Here is a 25,105-nt window from a genome sequence, read left to right as displayed (position 1 = left end):
TAATTTTTTTAATATTTTCATTACGTTGTATCAGCTCAATTATTAAAGCAAATGTCAACCGGAATTCAGAAGAACACAACTTCCCTAACAAGGACCCACAGATGATTTTTCATTCCAGCTTCACTATTAATAGCCATGATGGTGCCAGGTCATCCATATTATCTCGTGTTAACCTAGTAAGAGAAAAGTTTTATTTCAGAACTTGTAATAAGATTTTAAGGACTGAAAATGTTTAATGCAATTATCCAAATCCCCATTTTCCAGATGAGAAAAGATACAGTATGAACTTTGTCTCTCTGAATGACCTTACCCCCAAGAAGGGAATTCTTATAAAAAAAAACAAAAAACAAAACAAGCAACCTTTGACTTTGTAGAGAAAGTCACACAATCTATGCACATACTTACCACGTCATCAATTTTGAGAATGCTTCGGACAGTTTCAGTTGCAAGTGTCAGTGCACTGACTGAAACCAACAGGGGCTGGACAACCAGTTCCTCCAAAATGTTGGAAATACCACCCTGTGAAATCAGAAGTTGCTTTTTAGTGTTTGTAATTAGACACATTAGCTACAGTTACCCAATATGCCTCAGAGCCTTTCCTAGTAGCTTTCTTTTAATCTAATCAAGAAAACAATCAGAGCCGATGGAGGTAGGTAGGGCATTTGCCGTGCATGCAGGATGGTGGTTCGAATCCCGGCATTGCATATGGTCCCCCGAGCCTGCCAGGAGCAATTTCTGAGCATTGAGGCAGGAGTAACCCCTGAGTGTTGCTGGTGTGACTCAAAAAACCCCAAACAAACAAACAAAAAAAGGAAAACAATCTTCTATAATTTTCCTCTATACTCACGTTGTATCTTAATCAAAAAATTGGGGGGGGGTAAAGGAATTAATGCTATATTGCCTCAACCCTAACTCCAAAATAGTTTTTATTAAATACTTTTTATTTAAAGCAAGGTTAAAACACAAAGTTATTTATAGTTAAAAAGAATTTTTTTTGGTTTTTGGGCCACACCCAGAGACGATCAGGAGTTGCTCCTGGCTATGCACTCAGAAATTGCTCCTGGCTTGGGGGACATATGGGAAACCGGGAGTCAAACCACCGTCTGTCCTGGGTTGGCTGCATGTAAGGCAAACACCCTGCCGCTGTGCTCTCTCTCCAGCCCCAAGATTACAGTTTTTAGGTACAAAGCTACTCATTCACCAAGGGCACGGGTGGGGAGAGAAACAAAACATTGTGTTTTCAAAGCAGTGCTTACGAGTCTCTTTCTGGCAGTTCAATGCTAAATAAAGCTCAAGAAAAAACATTTTCATATTAAACCCACATTTTCTGTTTTTGTTTTTTGGGCCACACCTGGCGGGTACTCAGGGGTTGCTCCTGGCTCTCTGCTCAGAAATTGCTCTTGGCAGTCTCGGGGAATCATATCTAATGTAGAATGTCGGGATATCAACCACCGTTGGTCCTAGGTCAGCCACTTGCAAGGCAAACACCCTACCACTGTGCTATCTCTCCAGCCCCTAAACCCACATTTTCTATAACAAAAATTAAAATCATTACCTTTCGAACATTAATGCCTGAAGTTTTTTCTCCTTGGGAATGCCGGTTTCTTAATTCTGTTACTGTTGAAATGGGATTCAGACCAGCATTTTCAGCTAAAGTAGATGGAATGACCTCCAAAGCATCTGCAAAAGCACGAATGCAGTAGGATTCCATACCACTCAATGATCTTGAGTATTCAGTTAACCGTAGAGCCAACTCTATTTCTGGAGCACCACCTCCTGCAATAAGAGCTCTGAGATTCAAATATATTTTTAGTTAATTTCATTCAATAGAAAGCCATTGAATAAATTAACATTTGTATCTTTAAAAGTAAAAACACAAGTTTTAATGCCCATAATATTAGTAACATATTACCTCTTCTTTACTAAACAGCGAACAACACACAGGGCATCATGAATAGAACGTTCAGCTTCTTCTATCACCAATTTGTTAGATCCTCGAACAACAATTGTAACAGTTTTTCCAGGACTTGTACAACCTGTAATCTTCAGTGATAAACCCCAGTTAAATATATGAAAATCAGGGTTAAAATAAAAATCCAGACAAATGAAAGCTTAATTATAATACTCTTACCTTGAGCAGTTTGCCAGAACCATTTAAGTTGACTTCCTCAGCTAATTCAGCTGAGCCCAACATATCAGCAGTGAACTGATTAATATGGGCAATGGGTACAGTTCCAATCGTCTGGGAAAGTCAAATATTTAAATTAGGAAAGTATGATTATTAGCTATTTTATCACATATAGATGTTATGAATTTTTACCTTACAAATGAATTCAATATCTTCTCTCTCAATATCCTTAACTACCATAATCTTCATTTTGGTTAGGAAATGTAATGCAAGATCACTGAGAGCATCCCTAAAATATAAAACCAATGATTATGTCCATGTTGAGTTAAAATAATGTTGCCATTCAAACAATTTTTTTTTTTTTTTTTTGCGATTTTGGGTCACACCCGGAGGCACTCAGGGGTGATTCCTGGCTCTTTGATCAGAAATTGCTCCTGGCAGGCACGGGGACAATATGGGATGCCAGGATTTGGCTGCATGCAAGGCAAATGCCCTACCGCTGTGCTATCTCTCTGGCCCCAACCATTCAACCACTTCTTAAAGATTAAGTACTCTAATTTAAATGGCCAATGACTCAAATTATGTATGCATGTATTCTAAATAGAACTAAAGAGGGGACCAGATAGTATGGAGATAGAGTGCTTGCTAAAGCAGTGCTGGGTGTGACCCCAAACTAGCTCTCCTGTCAAATCCACCCAAACAAAAAACCAAATGAGGGAGCACACACAACCACATCCCCACAGACCAAGAGATAGTCTAAGGGGCTAAATGCATGCTTCACACATAGTAGATCAAGCCACCATTATCCAAAGAAACAAAAGATATTCTAGTGCTTCTTCAAAATACCTTGCATGCAGCCCAAAACAGGTTCAAATCTTAACACCATATAGTCCCTGGGATCCATTAGGAATAACTGAGCCCAAGATCAAGGAGCAAGCAATGATAAGTTGCAAGCCAACTACACCCCACAAGAACAAATGAACTTCCTTTGGGTCATCTCTCAGCTTGTTAATTAACATTAGATGAAACATAGCTCTTTAAAAAAAAATAAGACACGGGGAGCCCCCCCCGCCCCCGGAGAGCTAGCATGGAGGTGGGTCATTTGCCTTGCATGCAGAATGACAGTGGTTCAAATCCCGGCATCCCAGATGGTCCTCTGAACCTGCCAGGAATGATTTCTGAGTGTAGAGCCACAGGAGTAACCCCTGAGAGCTGCCAGGTGTGACCCAAAAACAAACAAAAACAAAAACAAAACACAGGGGCCAGAGTAATAGTACAGCAGAGAGCATATGCTTTGCACATGGCCAACCTGGGTTTGATCCTCAGCATCCCATATGGTTGGTTCTCTAAGCCCTGCCAGGATTAATTCCTGAATACAGAGCCAAGAATAATCTCTGAGCACCATCAGATGTGGCCCCAAAACAAAAGCAAAGCATGCATTTACTTAACCTTGGTCTATAAAATGACATACCACTTTTGGGGGCCACACTCAGTAATGCTCATTTGGAACACTGGGAATTAAACCTGGGTCATCCTACCATACGGTACTATCTCTCCAGTCCCCACATATCTTTCTTCTTTGGTATTTGTGTCACACCTGGTGGAATTCAGGGGTCACCCCTGGCTCTAAGCTCAGAAGTTACTTCAGGCAGCCTCAGGGGAGAGGGAGAAAGATCATATAGGACACTGGAGATCAAACCCGGTCATGCAAGGTAAATGCTCTACCTACTGTACCATCACTTTAGCCCCCTCACTTTTTGTTTTCAAAGATGAAAAGATCAAAAGCCAATTTTCATTAGTGAACATAAAGTCCCATACCTTAGAATAGACTTCTGTATGAGAAGAACATTACATCCTGTTTTCTTTATTTGTTTTACTAAGTTTAGAATATAGGCTCTCTCCTCACGCAGTACTCGGTCCATCTGAACATAGTCAGACACTACTATTTGATTATCCATCTGTTTAGAAAAAAATAAAACCAAGTTTGTCAACATGAAAGACCTGCATGCACCTCAGGTTAGTAGTATTTATACAAATTACTGACTACTATCTATGCACTATTTTTACAGTACATTCTTGGTAATCAAAAAATATAAAATGATGGGGCCAGAGTGGTGGCACAAGTGGTAAGGCGTTTGCCTTGCTACATGCTAACCTAGGACGGACCATGGCCTGATCCCCTGGTGCCCTTAAGATCCCCCAAGCAAGGAGTGATTTCTGAGCGCAGAGCTAGAAGTAATTCCTGAGCATCACCAGATGTAGCCCAAAAACCAAAAACAAAATTATATTTATATATATATAAAATGACAATTCCCTCAAGATGTCAATTTTTTCGCTTTTCCCTTTATGTAGTGCTGAGGATGAATCTGAGTAACAAAGACAAGCCAAGTGTTCTACCACTGAGCAACATCTTTGGCTCTGAAGATGTGAATTCTCTTCATGTAACTGTTATTAATGCATCAATCTGTTTTTTCCTTTTTATTCTACACAGCTTGCTATCAAAATTGGTATACAAGGGGCCAGAGAGATAGCATGGAGGCAGGGCATTTGCCTTGCATGCAGAAGGACGGTGGTTCGAATCCCAGCATCCCATATGGTACCCGAGCCTGCTAGGAGCGATTTCTGAGTGTAGAGCCAGGAGTAACCGCTGAGCGCTGCCGGGTGTGAACCAAAAACAAAACAACAAACAAAAACAAAAAACAAAAAAAAATTGGTATACAAGGAGCTAGAAGTATAGCTCAGTGACACTGTAAGAACAATAATTATTCTAAAAAGATCTTTTAGTACAGTTTTTTTTTTAAGCAATTTACAACATATTTGTTTTTGTATGGGTTAATTTTGGGGGGGCACATCCAATGGTACTCAGAGGACCATATGGGATTCCAGGAGTCTAATTTAGGCCAGCAACATGCAAGTCAAAGTCCTACCCACTATGCTATTGCTCCAGCCTCTGTATGGGTTAATATTTTTGAGGAAAAGATTCCAAGTGAACAAGAAAACTATCAATACAGTATTAAAACGACAGTAAATCTGAGTGAGGTAACCACCTCCTTTTAGTGATTTAAGTCTTTAACAATATGGAAACAATAAAACCCAAATAATTAAAACAAAAATCACCTAATTTCTTCAGTATAATGTTCACCGGTTAAGTCACTGCTCTATTACAATGAACAGTTTATAGATTCGTAGTTGACTCAATTTTACTAATTCTTTTGTGACCAACATATTCTATTCCTTTTTTTTTTGTTGGGGTGGGAGGCAATGGGTTCTCAAAAAGTGCTCAGGAGCCATTTTTAGCTATATATGGCCAGGCTGTTCAAGCCTGAATTTAGTGTTTAGAACTCATCTCTGTTGATGTATGGCAGCTGGAATTGGACATGTCCCTTGGACACCCCCACTGTAATGACAGTTAAACCTGGACGCATTCCTTGTCATGCCAGGTATAAAAAGAAAAACTAGGTCGATCGGGAGGGTGGGTCCAGGATAGTAACCAGAGCAGCACCTGCTGGCTTGGAGGAACAAAATAAAGCATAGGCAAGATGCTTGCTTTGTATCTATCCCTTTATCTCACCTTTCTTTGTTGAACCTGGGACTCCCCCAGACACCTCTGACCAATGTATTTCCCTTTCTCTCAAACCCCCAGTGGCAGGCCTCAGTCATAAAAAAGGATACTTGATTTCTTTCTCTCCCTCTCTCTCCCCTCCTCCTTCTCCTCTCCCTCTCCTTTTCCCTTCCCCTCTCTACCTCCCCTGCTCCCCACTCCCCATTCCTGGCATAGTTGTATCATGTTGGCATCCCTGGGTGGGCAGTTGGCCCCACCCAACCACTGTGAGCCTTGCAGCAGCAGGGCAGCATGCTGACTTACAGCTTATTGCAGCAACCTACAGAAAACTGCAGTGGTAAATTCTACACTTGTTAGGCAGTGCTAGGGACTGAACTCGTGCTGGCATATGCTTCAGCCCTTGAAATATCATCCTCGTTCAACATTTTAAATGAAATTATGAATTACTAGAAAGTTAAACATATAAACAGGGAAGCAATTTCTTTTGATTCTACTTACATCTGTTTTGGGGGCAGATAAGCAAAATTGAATAAGTCCAATTTTAGCCTTTTCAACTCTGGTTATACCAGAATTTGCCACCTTTTGAGTGAGAACCAGTCCTTCTACCAATTCACAATCATCAATAGTTCCACTAAGAAAAAAGAAAACAAGATGAGAATAATTAAGGAATGGAAATCAACAGTTTCCCTTTCACCCTCTGTGATTTTCCTGACGCCTTCTTCCCTCCCAAGCACCCTCTCTGGCCTGCCTCTGGGGCAGGCATTTTTCTTCTTCTTCCTCTTTCCCTCTCACTGCTCCCCCCTACCCTCTCTTTCCTTTTGTGTCATTGTGGTTTGTACATCTGCAAATGAAGGGAGAGAATGATGTCCTTTTCTTTTGGAATCTTTCTGACAACACTACTGCCTACAATCATTAGGGAAAATAAATTCCTTAAAACAAAAACTAAAGAGAAAACCACCAAAAAGAAAATGATTTTCATCGCTATTTTTTTTTAAAATATAGTATGTTACTTTCAAAATTACAGTTATAAATTAAAGATGCTTACCCAAGCTTCTTAACAATTTTAATATCTCTAAGGTCTACACTAGTAGCTGTGGCTGGATCAATCACTTTCATCACTGCATTTACACTCATAGGAGAAAGCAGACTTGAATACTGTGAAACAACCTAAAATGATTAACAAAAAAACAAAGTCAATAAGATAAAACTCAGTTATTTAAGTGCCTTATGTCCTATTCTATGAGGCCCAAAACTTGTGATTCTTAATGAACCTCAAACTTTCAACAACCTTTTAAAGCTCATCTCACCTTTGAATTCAATGAAGTGGTTGCACTATTTAGTAAGGTTTCTCTGTCACTTAGTTCCACAGGTCGAGCCATGTCATTCAAAATTTCAAGACTTTTGTCCAAAGCCTTCTGGAATGACTCAGAAATGATGGTTGGATGAATCCCTATCGTATGTGAAAAGTGAGTCATTTAATTAAATTGGATATACAAACATGTTTTCTAGTTATTAAAATTTCAAGATATCATAAATTGTCAATCATTCTAAACTATAAATAAAATGGTCTGAATGATCCTATCTGACAATAGGATTAACAATCTATTTCAGGAAATTTATATTCATACTGGGGCCAGAGCGATAGGAGTAATTTCTTTCTTTCTTTTTTTTCTTTCTTTTTGGTTTTTGGGTCACATCCGGCGATGCTCAGGGTGTCTGCTCAGAAATAGCTCCTGGCAGGCACGGGGGACCATATGGGACACCAGGATTCGAACCAACCACCTTTGATCCTGGATTGGCTGCTTGCAAGGCAAATGCCGCTGTGCTATCTCTCTCGGCCTGAGATAGGAGTAATTTCTGAGCAGAGACAAGAATAGCCCCTCAGCTTTTCTGGACATAGCCCAACCTCTTCCTCCACATCAAACAAACACACTTCAAGATTAATTATACACTTGTGTGGTATCAATAATCTTTTTCAGTGACCAAAATTATCATCAATACCACCATTCATTGTGAAAAGAAAAATAGTATTATATTCCAATTATGGTAAGTTTGGTCAAAAAAAACCCACAAAAATATATGGGGCCGAAGCGATAGCACAGCGGTGGGGCATTTGTGCTTTGCATGCGGCAGAACCAGAACGGACCTGGGTTCGGTGTCCCATATGGTCCAAGCCAGGATCAATTTCTGTGCGCATAGCCAGTAGTAACCCCTGAGCATCATTGGTTCGGTTCAAAATCAAAAACAAAGACCCGGAGAGAGAGCACAGCGGCGTTTGCCTTGCAAGCAGCCGATCCAGGACCAAAGATGGTTGGTTCGAATTCCGGTGTTCCAAATGGTCCCCCGTGCCTGCCAGGAGCTATTTCTGAGCAGACAGCCAGGAGTAACCCCTGAGCACCGCCGGGTGTGGCCCCCCCAAAAAAATTTAAAAAAAAAATTATAATTTATGGCAGACTTTACCTTAACTTTACCACTCCAAACTCAATTTTAAATCTCAGATTACTCAATAATAATATAAGGCTTATTCTACACTTTACCTACCTTTCTGAAGAAGCTTGGTACAGGAATCTAAAAGAGAGCCAGCAATAATGACCACTGACGTGGTACCATCTCCTGCTTCTATATCTTGAGCTTTAGACAGCTCCACCAACTATGAGAACATAACAGCAAATTACTCCATATGATATGTGAGAATCCAGTTACATCTAAATAAAATCTAACAAATAACCTTTATTAATGCTAACCACCACAATTCAATTAATATCACTAGAACAGTCAATCAACTTTTTCATATTTGTTGTATACCTTGAATTTCACTTTAAAATGAAGACCATAAAAACAACAGTACACAAAATGCTACTTTCTCTAAGAAGCTGTATTATGGCTCCCTTCAGAGTATAGATTAGAATACTTTGTAAAGATTTTTTGAACCATTTAAAAGTTCAGCTTTACATAATCAAAACATATAGGGGCATTTTAATAGGAGGAATGTTTATTGTTGACACTTCTCACGAACACTGAAATCACTTGTAATTTTTATTGTTGTTGTAGTTAAGGTAATAAGTTTACAATAGTGTTCATGTTTAAAATGTTGGTCTAACAAGTTACAGCATTTTACTACCATCAATGAGCCCAATACCCTCTCATCAACATCCTTTTTTATTTATATTTTTTGTTTTTGGGCCACACCCGGTGACTCTCAGGGGTTACTCCTGGCTATGCGCTCAAAAATCGCTCCTGGCTTGGGGGACCATATGGGACGTCGGGGGAAGAACCTTGGTCTGTCCTAGGCTAGCTCGGGCAGGCAGACACCTTACCCCTTGCACCATGGCACCAGCCCCAACATCCTTTTTTATTTTTATCTCACTCTATTTCTAACAAACATCAGCCTAAGAGTAGACCATTTATTTTGTACACAATAGAAATTTTGTTCTGACACACCTTTGGATAGCAATTTCTACCATTCCATGTTTTATTTCCTTTCTCCACTGACATATTTCTTTGAACAAGAATAAAGTAATGTTTTATGAGCTCACATTGAAGTACATATAATTCATCCTTAAACAGTTTGTTCAGACATTATTTAAACACTACGTTTAAATATAAGGTGACCAAGTTAAAAAAAATAACTACTCAATAATAAATAACATGTTTAAAATTATTCACTTAAAATCGACTTACCATCCTAGCTGCTGGATGTAACACTTGCATTTGTTTCAGAATAGTAGCACCATCATTTGTAATGGTCACATCACCTTTTCCATCCTGAATCTGTAAATTTTGTTGTTTAAAAACAAGTCACATTTCTTTTCTTTCCCAAAATTAATTTAACACTCTAACAACTTGATTAAATTTTTTTTTTTTTTTTTTTTTTGGTTTTTGGGCCACACCCGGCAGTGCTCAGGGGTTACTCCTGGCTGTCTGCTCAGAAATAGCTCCTGGCAGGCACGGGGGACCATATGGGACACCAGGATTCGAACCAACCACCTTAGGTCCTGGATCGGCTGCTTGCAAGGCAAACACCACTGTGCTATCTCTCCAGGCCCAATTTTAATATTTCTTAAGACAGAAGTTCTGATTGCACAGAGCTTTTTTTTTTTTTTTTTTAGCAGCCTATTGATTGATTGGTTTTGGGGCCATACCTGGCTATGCTCAGGGGTTACTCCTGGCTCCATGCTCAGAAATCGCTCCTGGCAAGCTCAAGGGACCATATGGGATGCCAGGAATCGAACCAGGTCCGTCCTGGGTCATCCACATGCTAAGCAAATGCCTTACCACCCTGCTATCTCTCCGGCCCCTGCACAGGGCTTTCTTAAAAGATTTGTTGTTTTTTTATTGTTGGGATCATATTCAGGTGTGCTCAGGGCCACCTCCCCAGCTCTGTACTACTGATCACCCTGAGACCACTCAATTCCAGGCTCAAACCTGGGCCTCCAGGCTTAAATGCAAAGTATGCATTCAACCCTATGAGTCATAGCTCCCCTGTCCAGTGCTTAATTTTAAATTCTCTTCCTTTTCATTAATATAATGATTTAAAATTAGGCAATAAATCAATTTTCTGTTGCTCACATCACTACCTACAATGAATACTTTCTCTGACTTCTTACATCTTTCTATTGGGGATTGGGGCAGAGTGGGGTTGGCAGACCACACCTTTACTCCTCCCTCTGCACTTAGGGTCACTCCTGATGGGCTTGTAGGACCTTATGGGGTACCAGGAGGATTGAACCTGGGCAGCCATGTGCAAGGCAAATAAGAGAATGTTAAATTTTTCTGAGCCAGAGAGACAGAGCAGGTAAGGTGCTTGCCTTGCATGCACCTGCCTGGGTTGAATGCCTAGCATCCCATACAGTCTCTATAGAGTACCACCAGAAGTAATTCCTGAGCACAGAGCCAGAAATAAGACCTGAGCATAGAAGGGTGTACCAAAACTAGAAGAAAAACAAGCAAAACCCAAAACATTAACAGTTTCCAGATTTGCAATGTAGATAGAACTTAAGTAATCAAAGATTGAGCTTATTACCATTTTGTCCATCCCCTTTGGTCCAAGGCTTGTTCTAATAGCATCAGCAACAGCTGTAAAGAGAAGAATAAAATTATTCAAGACTCAAGAACAGGACAGAGTTCAAGTACCTAGCACATGTGATGCCCTCACTGCTCCCTAGCACCACATAGACCCCTTAACAGTGATGGTTTGGTCTAGGCAGCTACCTAAAATCCAAATATAAAGAGAAGTAGCCCCTTTTTATAAACAAAACCCTAAAAATCCTAAAAAGGAAAAGAGTTCGCTGTTGGAAGGCTTTGAACCTGAAGGTGCTCAGAAAACCATATGTGATACTATAGAATGAACCAGGATCAGTGGCATGCAAAGCAAGCACCTTACCTTGTACCATTTCTGTGGCCCCTGATTTTCTCTTTATTTTTGTTTTTGTTTTTGGGCCACACCTGGCAGTGCTCAGGGGTTACTCCTGGCTGTCTGCTCAGAAATAGATCCTGGCAGGCACGGGGGACCATATGGGACACCGGGATTCGAACCAACCACCTTTGGTCCTGGATCGCTGCTTGCAAGGCCAACGCCGCTGTGCTATCTCTCCGGGCCCCCTTTCTTTATTTCTTAAAGGTATCAATTCCAGGATAGAGAGATGGCATAGAGGTCAAGGTTCTTGCATATAGCAGATAGGGGGTCACTCCTTGAACCATAAACAATCCTTGAACTGTTGGGTCTGAGTTGAAAAATTATTACTTGTCCATAAGAATGTTTAAATTTGGGGCCGGAGAGATAGCATGGAGGTAAGGCTTTTGGATGGTGGTTCGAATCCCAGCATCCCATATGGTCCCCTATGCCTGCCAGGGACAATTTTCTGAGCATAGAGCCAGGAGTAACCCCTGAGCGCTGCCGGGTGTGACCCAAAAACCAAAAACCGAAAACCAAAAAAAAAAAAAAAAAAAAAAAAAAAAAAAGAATGTTTAAAATTTTGTTAGTCCAATTATTTTCTAAATTCAAAGTGACAAGTAGTAATACATCCTTTCTTTGACAAGCCCAAAACAAATGGTAAAATCTTCCCCTGTTCCACATACTACCCCATCTACTATGTGGCTGAACTACCCTACTCATTTTTGTTTTCTTCCTAAGTAGCATGCTTTTTCTCATAATATAAACAGTAATATATCATTTTAAGAAGTTAAGGAAAAAGGCTATGTTCTTAAAAACTTTAGTTAACTTAATTTTATTTTTTGGTTTTGGGGTCACACCCGGAAGCACTCAGGGGTCACTCGGCTCTACGCTCAGAAATCGTTCCTGGGGACCGACTATATGGGATGCCTAGATTCGAACCACAGTCCTTCTGCATGCAAGGCAAACGCCCTACCCTCCATAATATCTCTCTGCCCCCAATTTATTTTATTTTTTGGTGTTTTGGGCCACACCTGGTGACGCTTGGGGGTTACTCCTGGCTATGTGTTCAGAAATTGCTCCTGGCTTGCAGGACCATATGGGACACCGGGGATTGAACTGCGGTCTGTCGTAGGCTAGAGCCAGCAAGGCAGGCACCTTACCACTCCACGGCACAGCTTCGGCCCCTAGTTTATTATTTATTAAAATTTATTATTAAATAATATATTTAATTATTAAAATGATTTATTTTAATGTCTAATTACTTGGTAATATTGACTCTAGTGGATCCAAATGGCCATGATCATGATTTACATTAAAAATACAGTTATAACAGGGAAGCCAAAAAAAAAAATGCACTTATAGGGGCCGGAGCAATGGCTCAGCGGTAGGGCGTTTGCCTTGCACGAGGCTGACCCAGGACAGACCGCAGTTCAATCCCTTGGCGTCCCCCAAGCCAGGAGTGATTTCTGAGTCCATAGCCAGGAATAACCCCTGAGCATCACTGGGTATGGCCCAGAAAAATTCACCCCCCCCCTCAAAAGCACTTATAGGGGCTGGAGTGATAGCAGTAGTAGTTTTGCCTTACATACAGCCAACCCAGGACAGACTATGGTTCAGTCCCCAGCATCCAATATGATCCCGAGCCTGCCAGGAGCGATTTCTGAGCACAGAGCGAGGAGTAACCTGAGCGCCACCGGTGTGTCCCACCACCACCACCGAAAGAAGCACTTAGAGGCCAGAGCGGATAGCACAGCAGGTAGGGTGTTTGCCTGTACATGGCCAACCTGGGTTCAATTCCTGTTATCCCATATAGTTCCCCAAGCACAGTCAAGACTAATCTGAGCACAGAGCTAAGAATAACACCTGAGCACTGCCAAGTGTGGCCCCCCTTAAAAAAAAAAAAAGGGCACTAGGACCCGGAGAGATAGCACAGCGGTGTTTGCCTTGCAAGCAGCCGATCCTGGACCAAAGGTGGTTGGTTTGAATCCCGGTGTCCCATATGGTCCCCCGTGCCTGCCAGGAGCTATTTCTGAGCAGACAGCCAAGAGTAACCCCTGAGCACCACCGGGTGTGGCCCCAACCCCCCCCCCCCCAAAAGGGCACTTATAGGGGTCAAAGAAATAATGCAGCTGGTAGGGCATGTGTTTGCTTTGCATGAGGCCGACCTGGGCTTGATCTCCAGCATCCCACATGGTCTCTTGGGCACACCAGGAGTTATCCCTGTGACACAGCTGGATGTGGCCCCTCACCCCAAAAATGAACTTATAGGTTCTGAGAGATAATATAGTGGGTAAGGTGCCTTGCATGTAGCTGACCTGGGTTTGATCCCCAGCATCCCATAGTTTCTTCAGCCCAGTGTGCAGAGACAGGATTAAACCCTGAGCACTGCTGGGAGTGGCCCAAAAACCAATCTAACAAATAAATAACAGTGATAGGGGCAGAAGCCATAGTACAGCAGGCAAGGTATTTGTACTTGCTATACCTGCTCATGGACATCTTGGGTTCCATCCCCAACATCCCATATGGATCTCTGAGCTGGACCAGGATTAATTCCTGAGTGCAGAGCCAGGAGGAACCTGAGTATTGCTGGATGTGGCCCCAAGTACTTATAGAGGCCAGAGTGGTAATACAGTGAGTAGTAAAGTTAATACACCAGGTGCCACATAGTACACAAGTTTCTGAACGACTTATGCTAAATGGTACAAAAACTACATGTATGAAAACATGTATAATTTTACTTCAAACAAGGGCGAGATTACATTTTTTGATATTGCTTTTGGGCCACACCCAGACACGCTCAGGGGATACTCCCAGCTCTAGGCTGGAGAATTTGAAGGGTGGGTTAATCCTCGTGGTTCCAGGAATCAAAGTATCTCCCAAATGCAAAGCATGTACTCATCAGTCTATTGAACTGCCTCCCTAGTTCTTTTGGTGACACTTAAACCAAATGATTAGTCCAGGACATGCAGCCATAGCCATCAACAACTATGGTCCTCCAGCACTGATCAAAAAGTACAGCCAGAAGTCCTGAACACAGCAGAATGTGGAGCCCCCCCCAAATTCCAAAAATAAAAAACAAATTCAAGAAAAACTGGCACCCTGAAATTAATAAATAAATAATAAATAAATAAATAAATAAAAAATAAAGACGCAAACCCGTTAGTAGAGTTTTGTCTAAAGAGGAAAACTGTGTCGCCACTCTACTCTCTGGACTTCCAGGATTTAAGGGACAAATTTAGAGAACTGAATGGCTTCTTTTCACAATTTACACACTCCAACTGGGTAGTTGCTTCAAAGGTTTCTAAAGCATGTGTCTCCAACTGAAAATCTACCATGTTATAGAAGGGTCTTTTTTTTTTTTTATTTATGATTTTGGTTTGGGGCCAGACTCAGCGGTGTTCAGGGGCTTACTTCTGGCTCTGCATTCAGTAATTACTCCAAGGGAGCTAGAGAAACATATAGGATGTCAGGGATTAAACCTAGGCAAACCGCATGATGCATCCTATCCGCCATACTGTAACTCAGGGACACTACAGGTCCTTTTAATCTCATTAGTTCCTAACCCAATAACCTAAGCTTCAACAGTGTGTTCTAGACCCTATCTTCAACTGCGAGGAATAACCTTATTGGGTTTGGGAGGCACAGGGAGACGACATGACTTTGTAAACCACACTCGGACTCTAGAGCTCTCTATCGGTACATGTGTGGTTTGCATACTCATTCTTTGGGGGGGGGGGCACACCTGGCAATGCTCAAGGGCCTATATGGAATGCAAGGTATGCGCCTAACCTGCTGTTGGGCTACATACATGAACACTCATTTTATATACCTACGCATGCCTGAGTTCTGTAAAAATTCACAGGTGAAACGGGACGTGGAGCGGAGATTTAAGAACCTCCAACTCCATTTTTGTGACACCTAATTCTTTTAAGCCGCCCTTCTGGGGCCCCTTTCCCCTATCCCCGAGCAAAATCTTGGGGGCACTGGACGGTCTCTCCAATACCCCGGAGAAAGAGGGTTACAAGGCGACTGAACACCTCGGGCCACCGCCCATCATCCCCCCCCCCCCAGCAAAGGGCCACTCCCCAGCGCATCCCACAGAACAGTTGCACCCGAAGCGAAGCCTTTGTTCTCACGTGTCCTCCCAAAACAGCTAAATATTCAGTCTATGCCACAATCACTCCTCTTGGAAAAGAAACTCAACTCTGGGCCTGAGCTAAGGAAGAGGTGGAAGGCCTCAAAGCCTCGCGTGCTGGCCAGAGGACGCAAGTGGCATTCGCGAGCAAATCGCTGGAACTGCTGGCTGGGGAGGGGGCTCCAAAGTCTAAAGGGATTTCTCGGGGAGGGGAGCTCGCATGGAGGGAGGGCATTCGCCTTGCATGCAGGACAGTGGTTCAAATCCCGGTATCCCATGTGGTCCCCTAAGCCTGCCAAATTGGGTGTGACCCCCCAATAAATAAATAGGTTTTCTCCACTCTCCTCTGCACGCTTAGCTTAAGTCCGCCCCCAAAACCTATTCCAAGGGACCCTGAGGCCCGATTCGGGCCTAGATCGTCGTCTGGCGCCTTCCTTCCCCAAAGGGGCGGCAACGCCAATCACGCCCAGAGCAGCGAAGCAGCAGAGAACCCGCTCATCGGCGCCTGGACTCAGCGCCAAAGAAAGGGGTGCACGGGGTTCGGCCGCTTTCATTCAGAAAGAAGCCTGGGGGTGGAAATGTATGTAGGGGTGTCCCCGGGCCAGGACACAGGAAGCCCCAACGCCTCTAGAGAATGTGGCGCAGAGAATTCAAGGGCAGGCATGAAGATTCCTCCAGAGCTCGGGACAAGCTGCTCTGGCCCAACCCCAAACAGCAGGGTGAGGGCGACTGCAGCGAGGCCAAAGCCACGCGGCGGGCCCGGGGGTTGGGGGGGCGGAGATACCTTTGGCCGCCGAGATGTTGCTGAAGCGGATCTGGGCCGGTTTATCGCGGTCCTGATAGGCTTTCTTTCCGCGGCCGCCGGCACTCGCGGCCGGCGCCCCGCTCCGGGGAGCCACGTTCTCGGGCATGGCGCACTCAGCTGGGTCCGCGGGGGCTCGGGGAAGGCGGATGGACTTGGATTCTGATGGCCAGCGGGGTAACGGAAAGCACCCACCGCTTTCACGAACCTTCCAGAAAGCGGCGCTGGGAAGAGGCGGTGGCGGCGGCGAAGGGGCCTTCCTGGCGGCGCGGCGCGGTCGTGACGTAAAAGGCTGCCCGCTGTACGCCTGTTGCGGAGGCTGTGCCGGGGCTCACGCCGATTTGGGGGCTCACTCCGCTGTAAAGGACCGAGAGTACTATGAATTCCAGCGGGAAGGTCTCGGTTTGCGAGGAGAAAGATGCGCCGGGTTTTGCAGGCATATATTGGGACACCCATATCTCCCGTCTCCTCCCTGGATCGCTCGAGGACCCCTTCGCTAGCTGAAGCGGAAGTGCTGTGAGTGCGCGCGCAGACTGTGCTGCTGATGCCTTTGACAGCTACTTTCTTCTGAAGCTCTGAAGTGTCGGGCCCCATTTGGCTTGTCTACCTCAACTTAGCACTCTTTCGTACCCCGACAGGCTATTTTATCTGGAACTCGAACAGCCATTCATCATTAAATCTTAGCTTTTGGTTTTGGAGAGTCACACTCAAGGATGACACCTGACTCAGCATTGAGAAATTACTCCTAGTGGTGCTCAAGGGATCCTGTTGGATGCTGAGGATCGAACCCTGGTTCAGGCCCATGCAAGGCCAACACGCCCTATTCGCTGTAATGTCACACCAGCTCTCACCATTAAATTTTGACTTGATTTTTTCTTTCTTTTCTTTTTCTTTGTTTCCTTTTCTTCTTTCTTTTTTGTAGGGGGGGGGGGGTGTTTCTGGGCTACACCTGTTGAGGCTCGGGTTACTCCTGGCTCTGCACTCAGAAACCATTCCTGGCATCCTCGGAGGACCCTATGGGATGCCAGGCTTCATGCAAGGCAAACGCCCTACCCTCTGTGCCCCCTCAAACTTATTTTTTTCTAAAAGTGAAAGTCCCTAAACTTTCACTGCCAGATTTCATAGTAGCTACTTCAAGGTACCAACTAGTATTTTAATCATCATGTAGAAGAGGAAAAACACTTCTAATCTTTTGAGTTGTTGGCTGGGGCTAATAACAGATTAATTAAAAAGGAAAATAAGTTTACTAACGTATATCTCATGTGTAAATGCTTGATGAAAAAAGAAAAATGGCGGCTTAGGACTTAAATAACATAACACTTCTGGCTAAAAACAAAGGAAGGTCAGTTAGGGTCAAACAGCAAGATAAAGGAGAATAATGTTTGTTTCAGATTTAAGATGTGTCTTCTCCATAGAATCATATAGCAAAGGGCAGGCTACAAAATTAACACACAAAAATCAATGGCCTTTTTATACACCAATAATGATAGGGAAGAAATGGACATTAAGAAAACAACCCCATTCACATTAGTGCCACACAAACTCAAATATCTTGGAGTCAACCTGGCTAAAGATGTAAAGGACCTATACAAAGAAAACTATAAAACACTGCTCCAAGAAATAAGAGAGGACACGCGGAAATGGAAACACATACCCTGCTCATGGATCGGCAGGATCAACATCATTAAAATGGCAAAACTTCTAAAAACATTGTATAGATTTAACGCGATTCCTCTAAAGATATCCATGACATTCTTCAAAGAAGTGGATCAAACACTTCTATAATTCATTTGGAACAATAAACACCCTCGAATAGCTAAAGTACTCCTTGGGAAAAAGAATATGGGAGGCATTACTTTCGCCAATTTTAAGCTGTATTACAAAGCAATAGTTATCAAAACAGCATGGTATTGGAATAAAGACAGACCCTCAGATCAGTGGAATAGGCTTGAGTATTCAGAGAATGTTCCCCCAGACATATAACCACCTAGTTTTTGATAAAGAAGCAAGAAATCCAAAATGGAGCAAGGAAAGCCTCTTCAACGAGTTGTGTTGGCACAACTGGTTAGCCACTTGCAAAAAAGCGAACTCAGACCCCCAGCTAATACCATGTACAAAGGTAAAATCCAAATATCAGATCTGAAACTATAAGATATATACAACAAAATGTAGGTAAAACACTCCATGACATTGAGACTAAAGGCATCTTTAAGAAGGAAACAGCACTCTCCAAACAAGTGGAAGAAGAGATAAACAGATGGGACTATATTAAGCTGAGAAGCTTCTGTACCTCAAGGAGATAGTGCCCAGAATACAAAAGCCACCCATTGAGTGGGAGAAATTATTCACCCAATACCCATCAGATAAAGGACTAATATCCAAAATATACAAGGTATTGACCGAACTATAGAAGAAAAAAATATCTAACCCCATCAAAAAATGGGGAGAATAAATGAACAGACACTTTGTAAAAGAAGAAAGGCAAATGGCCAAAAAGGTACATGAAAAGATGCTCCACATCACTAATCATCAGGGAGATGCAAATAAAAACAACTATGAGGTACCACCTCACACCACTGAGATTGGCACATATCACAAAGAAGGAAAACAAGCAGTGCTGGCAGGGATGTGGAGAGAAAGGATCTCTTTTTCACTGCTGGTGGGAATGCCGTCTAGTCCAACCTTTATGGAAAGCGATACGGAGATTCCTTCAAAAACTGGAAATTGAGCTCCCATACGATCCAGCTATACCACTCCTAGGAATATACCCAAGGAACACAAAAATACAATACAAAAATCCCTTTCTCACATCTATATTCATTGCAGCACTATTTACAATAGCCAGACTCTGGAAACAACCAAGATGCCCTTCAACAGATAAGTGGCTAGAGAAACTGTGGTACATATACACAATGGAACACTATGCAGCCATCAGGAGAGATGAAGTCATGAAATTTTCCTATACATGGATGTACATGGAATCTATTATGCTGAGTAAAATAAGTCAGCGGGAGAGAGAAAGAGGCAGAATAGTTTCACTCATCTATGGATTTTAAGAAAAATGAATGACATTTTTAGCAGTATCTCAGAGACAAGAGAGACGTGGGCTGGAAGGTGCAGCTCATGACATGAAGCTCACCACATAGAGTGATGAGTTTAGTTAGAGAAATAACTACGCTGAGAACTATCATAACAATGTGAATAAATAAGGGAAGCAGAAAGCCTGTCTCAAGTACAGGTGTGGGTGAGGTGGGGAGGAGGGAGATCTGGGAAATTGGTGGTGGGAATCTTGCACTGATAAAGGGGGGTGTTCCTTACATGACTGTAATCATACAACTACAATCATATTTGTAATCACGGTGTTTAAATAAAGATAATTTAACAATAAAAAATATTTCTGGGGCCGGGCGGTGGCGCTGGAGGTAAGGTGCCTGCCTTGCCTGCGCTAGCCTAGGACGGACCGCGGTTCGATCCCCCGGCGTCCCATATGGTCCCCCAAGAAGCCAAGAGCAACTTCTGAGCGCATAGCCAGGAGTAACCCCTGAGCGTCACAGGGTGTGACCCAAAAAACCAAAAAAAAAAAAATTTCTGGGGGCTGGAGAGATAGCACAGAGATAGGGTGTTTGCCTTGCAAGCAGTCGACCCACGACCAAGGGTGGTTCAAATCCCAGCGTCCCATATGGTCTCCCATGCCTGCCAGGAGCAATTTCTGAGCAAAGAGCCAGGAGTAAACCCTAAGCACTGCCAGGTGTGGCCCAAAAACCAAAATAAAATATTTCTAAAAGTGTTCCTCATATCATTCACATTAAAGCCACAAGTATAATGGAAGGATGAAAAGAAGGGAGGGAAGAATGGTGGGTGACTCTTGGGATCAACTTTGTTAATCCTTGTAGACAGGAAGGAGGGAAACTTTAAATATTTTGTTCTGCTTTTAAGGATAGAGGAGGAAAGCCTGAGATTTCCTTGTATTTGAGTTGATGCCAATTCAAAATAATCCTTATGTTAAAGTGGCATATTTTGAAGTCACATATTTGATGCCCTTCATTTACATCAATTTTCCTTTCTAAAATGTAATGTTTTAGGGTAAGACTACTTTATTTTTGTGCCCCTTTTGCAATGACTGGCACCAAGCTCTCAGCATTTCCTGAGTAAAGCATAGTGAGTAAAGTACAATTGAAAAAAGTGGATAGAGTTAGGAGCAGGATATGTTTGTTGCAAAACTTTAGAGCCCTGAAACCTATGCATTATTTTGGTCCTTTGTTTTGTGGCCATACCTAGCTGTGCTAAGGTCTTCTCCTGGTTTTGTGTCGAGGACTTACTCCTGGCTTTGTTCTCAGGGATCACTCTTGGCTCTGTGCTCTGGTGGGGTAAAGGTACCACATGGGGTGTTAAGAATCAAATGCAGCTCAGACCTTTGCAAGGCAAGCACCTTACTTGCTGCATCATTTTTTTTACATCCTGGTTCATAGATATTTTTTCATTTAAAAAAAATTGCAACACTGTGATTTGGGCCAGAGTGATAGTATAGCGAGTAGGACATTTGTCTTGCATCCAGCCAATCTGGGTTTGACCTCCGGCATCCCATATGGTCCCCTAAGTACCACCAGGAGTCATTCCTAAGTGCAGAGCTAGGAGTAAACCCTGGCACTGCTGGATATGGCCCCCCCAATTTTTTTTTTGCTTTTGTTTGTTTTGGGGTCACATTTGGCAGCGCTCAGATTACTCCTGGCTCTGTGCTAAGAAATCGCTCCTGGCAGGCACGTGGGACCATATGGGATGCCGGGATTCAAACCACTGTCTGTCCTGGATCAGCTGCTTGCAAGGCAAATGCTCTACCATTGTGCTATCTCTCCGGCCCTCTAAAACCAAAAAAAAAAAAAAAAAATTATAACACCGTGATTTACCAAGTTGTTCATATTACATTTGTTTTAGTCATTAAATGTGCCAACACCAATACCACCACCAGTGTGACCTTTCCTCCACCAATGTCCCCAGTTTCCTATCCACCACCTAGCCTGCTCCCTTAGCAGATACAAACACATTTTATGTTATAGGGGCCAGAGACATAGTACAGTGGCTAGGGCACTCCCTTGCACACAGCTGACCCAGACTTGATCCTTGGCAGCCATATGATCCCTTGAGCATTACCAGTAATAATTCCTGAGTACAAAGTCAGAAATAACACCTAAGCATCATGCTGAGTGCAGAGCCAGGAATAATCCCTAACCATTGCTTGGTGTGGCCCCAAAACAATACAAAAGTCCCTTGTTTTTTGGACAAAAGGACAGGTAGGAATCCTATTCGGTTAGGTTAGTAGATTGGCAAGATTGAAAGGTGGCAGAATAGAAGAGGTAGAGGCAGAGATAGATTTGACCAACTGGGGTCTTTATTGGGGGAAAGAGGTGCTCTCCCAGCTAGGCCTGACAGTTTCCTTAGAGGCTGCCAGATCTTCCTTCCCTCATCCTACAGTAGGATAGTTCACATCTGGTGGGGAAAGTACAGGCGCTGGAAAAGGTAGATACCGACTTGTCCTTAGTTAGGTTGGAAATTCTCCATTGCTTCTACAAACAGTTTAATTGGAGTCTCTCATACCTTATGACTTAGGGTATTGGGTCTAATGTCCTGCTATTCTCTTGCCTTTACTCTTCATGGCTTAGTTCTCCTTTTTTTGTTTATTTGTTTTGGTTTTTTGGGGGGCCACACCCGGTGACGCTCAGGGTGTGAGCTGGGTGACCCCAACTACGCGCTCAGAAATTGCTCCTGACTTGGGAGACCCTATGGGACCATATTTGGGATCGAACCGCGATCCAGCCTAGGCTAGCATGCACAAAGCAGACGCCATCCCGTTTGCGCCACCGCTGCGTCCCATGGCTTAGATCTCATGACGTCTTTTGGGAATGAAAAGCGAGAAACGGAGTCTCCAAAGAGCTGAACCGAGAATTCCATTTGGTGTTTTGCAGGGAGGAGACTGCCCCCTGCCGGCACACTCCTTCACGACCTCGCGCAACGTCGCGCCACTCTTTGGGCGCCTCTGGGCCTCCGTAGCGGAGCCCGTTCCGCTTTGTGCAAAGGACTAGTTCCCGGGTGGAGGATGGCGGGCGAGCTGGAGGGCTGCAAGCCCCTGAGCGGGCTGCTGAGCGGCTTGGCCCAGGACGCCTTCCACGGGCACCCCGGCATCACCGAGGAGCTGCTGCGGACGCAGCTCTACCCCGAAGTGCCTCCTGAGGAGTTCCGTCCCTTTCTCGCGAAGATGAGGGGGATCCTGAAGGTACCCCCCTCTCTCTCTCCCTGACACCCCAACCTTGCCTGCCCCCCTCCTCGTCTCCCTCCCCAGAAATGGAAATGTCATTTCTCAGACCCACTTTTGCTTTCCTCCAGGGGCTCCGGCCCTTGCTGCTTTTGATCCGTCTATTCTCACGTCCTTAGGGGTGACCCCCTTTATTCCCAGTTATTGCACCCCACCAGCTGTGCCTGCTGTCACCCACCTGCAGGCGTGGTGTGTGTTTTAACTGAGTCTAATTCTTTGTTATTTATTCATTTTTAATTTAATATCTTTATTTATACAGTTTGATTATAACATGATTGTAGTTGGATGTCAGTCATGTCAAGAACACTCCCCTTCAGCCGTGCAACATTCCCATCATCAATGCCCCCAAATCTCCCACCTCCCTGCACACACACACACACACACACACACACACACACACACACACACACACACACACACACACAGGCTTTCTACTTCTCTCATCTATTCACATTGTTATGTTAGTTGTCAGTGTAGTATTTTCTCTAACTGCATTCATCACTCTTTGTGGTGAGCTTCATATCGTGAGCTGGACCTTCCAGCCCTCATCTCTATTGTCTCTGAGAATTATGGTTTATGTATTTTAAGACACTCATCGAAGTGGTGTGGGTGACAGTTTCCTCTTGCTTACAGTACTGGGTGCCCCATACTTTAAAAATGAAATAATAGCTTTTCGGGATCTTGGAATGGAGCAGTGAATGAAGGACGGGTGAGAGCATCATTCATTTATCCGCTGCATGACATCTAAGGGGAGCAAATGTAAACACAATTTTTCCTGCAAATATAAACATAATTTTTCCTGTAACCACTTTAAAAAACATAAAAAAAGGGACTGGTGGAGCACTTACCTGGCTTGTGGGAGACCTGGGATCATGCGAATTTAGCAAACATGCAGACATTAAATGTTGCCCAGTATAGCCAAATGATTGTATCTTCACATTCGGCATGTGAAATATTAATAATGGGAACAGAGAGGTAAAGGGGTTAAGTTATAGGCATTTTCAAGGGTTCCGTTCCCCACTCTTCAACACTTTGGTCCCCCAAGTACTTCAAGCCTGAGTACACAGAATCAGGAGTAGTTTTAGAGTTTTACTGGGTGTGGTCCCAACATATTAATAAGGCATTTCTCTTTCTTCATTGTCTTTCAGAGATCTGGTCTATACTTTTCTGGCAGTGCTTAAGGGTTACTCCTAGCTCTGCATTCAGAAATCAAATCTGGGAGGCTCTGGGGGCCATATGGGATGCCGGGGATCAAACCTGGATCCATCCCTGGTCAGCTGTGTGCAAGGCAAACAAACACCCTACCACTGTTTTATTGCTCCACCCCACCCAATCCTGTATATCGTATTCTCACTCTTTTTGGGGGGAAAGAGAGAGGATCACATCCTGTGGTGTTCAGGGCTTACTCTTTCCTCTATGCCAGGAATCCCTCCTACTTGGGGGGACCATATGCAGTACTGGGGATTAAACTGGGGATTGGCAGCATGCAAGACAAGCACCTTACATGCTGAAGAATGACCTGTGTTTTCCTACATTTTTATTTTGTTTTGATTTTTTTTTTTTGGTTTTTTGGGCCACACCCGGTAATGCTCAGGGGTTACTCTTGGCTATGAGCTCAGAAGTTGCTCCTGGCTGGGGAACCATATGGGACACCAGGGGATCCAACTGAGGTCCGTCCAAGGCTAGTGCAGGCAAGGCAGGCACCTTACTTCTAGCGCCACCGCCTGGCCCCCATCTTTATTATTTTAAATGGTATAAATATTTATAATACTGTGTATCCATCAATGTCTTCCTTGTTTATAACTTTTTTTTTTTTTAGTTTTTGGGTCAATATCTGGTTGATACTTACTAGGGACTTACAACCTTTTATTTTATTTATTTATTTACTCCTGGCTGTCTACTCAGAAATAGCTCCTGGCAGGCACGGGGGACCATATGGGACACCGGGATTCGAACCAACCACCTTAGGTCCTGGATCAGCTGCTTGCAAGGCAAACGCCGCTGTGCTATTTCTCTGGGCCCAAGCCTTTTATTTTATAATACTGAAACTTTGTACTCATTAGCCAGTATAGTAACAGTACAATAACCCTATAACTCCCTATTATTCCCTTTAATATAAAAGTATATTGAAACTCTACCTTCAGTTTTCTTGGTATAAAATTAAAAGTGGAATTGCTGGCTCATCTGCTAATTCTATTTTTAATATTTTGAGGATCTTCATACTGTTCTCCACAGAGGCTGTACTACTTACCAACAGGACACACAGAGTTCTAATCTATTTACATCATTGCCAACCCTTGGAGTTTTCTGGGTTTTGTTTGTTTTGTTTTGTTTGTTTGTTTGTTTTGGGACCACATCTAGTGGTGCTCAGGGGTTGCTCCTGCCTCTGCACTCAGGAATCATTTTGGGTATGCTCAGGGAACTTTATGGAGTTCTCAGAATTGAAATTTGGTTGGGCATGTGCAAGACAAGAACCCTATCCACTGTACTATTGCTCCAGTATTTCTGATTTTGTTATTGTTGCTCATTCTAATTAGTCATTCTAATTAGTATGACTTGGCAGGGAATATTTTTATAATTTATTATTTTTGGTGGGGGAAAGGGAGGTCTCCCAGGCAGGACTCAAGGGTCTGTGGCTCCTCCCTATGTTTCTGACTTAGTGGTTTAATGCATGGGCACCAAAGTGCAGTGCTATTTGGGCCTGGCAGTGCAGGGGTTTACCCGGGCTACTCTGGTGATTACTGGCCCCCCGAGCCACATCTGGTGGTGCTCAAGC

General features: G+C 43.4%; 2 protein-coding genes across 2 annotated transcripts in view; one reads left to right on the top strand and one right to left on the bottom strand.

The window, feature by feature from the left end:
- CCT4 (chaperonin containing TCP1 subunit 4) lies at positions 1 to 16,268 on the bottom strand. The gene is made up of 14 exons (XM_049784739.1): positions 16,005 to 16,268; positions 10,714 to 10,766; positions 9,372 to 9,461; positions 8,232 to 8,340; positions 6,998 to 7,140; positions 6,736 to 6,857; positions 6,189 to 6,321; positions 3,947 to 4,086; positions 2,321 to 2,417; positions 2,132 to 2,242; positions 1,913 to 2,043; positions 1,556 to 1,790; positions 406 to 519; positions 1 to 173 (listed from the first exon to the last, which is right to left on the bottom strand). Exons 1-14 carry the CDS (start codon positions 16,129 to 16,131, stop codon positions 159 to 161), a joined length of 1,620 nt encoding a protein of 539 aa, XP_049640696.1. The 5' UTR covers positions 16,132 to 16,268; the 3' UTR covers positions 1 to 158.
- Positions 16,269 to 22,077: 5,809 nt separating this feature from the next.
- Positions 22,078 to 25,105, top strand: part of COMMD1 (copper metabolism domain containing 1) — a 111,275-nt gene continuing 108,247 nt past the window's right edge. The window contains exon 1 of the mRNA XM_049784756.1: positions 22,078 to 22,290. Within this exon, the coding sequence (XP_049640713.1) occupies positions 22,114 to 22,290 (177 nt within the window). The 5' untranslated portion in view covers positions 22,078 to 22,113. The remainder of the gene's footprint in view (positions 22,291 to 25,105) is intronic.

The sequence above is a fragment of the Suncus etruscus genome, chromosome 12 (genome assembly GCF_024139225.1).
Source record: "Suncus etruscus isolate mSunEtr1 chromosome 12, mSunEtr1.pri.cur, whole genome shotgun sequence".
NCBI lineage: Eukaryota > Metazoa > Chordata > Mammalia > Eulipotyphla > Soricidae > Suncus > Suncus etruscus.
Note: the sequence above shows the minus strand (reverse complement) of the source record. Positions and strands in the feature narration are given on the sequence as shown.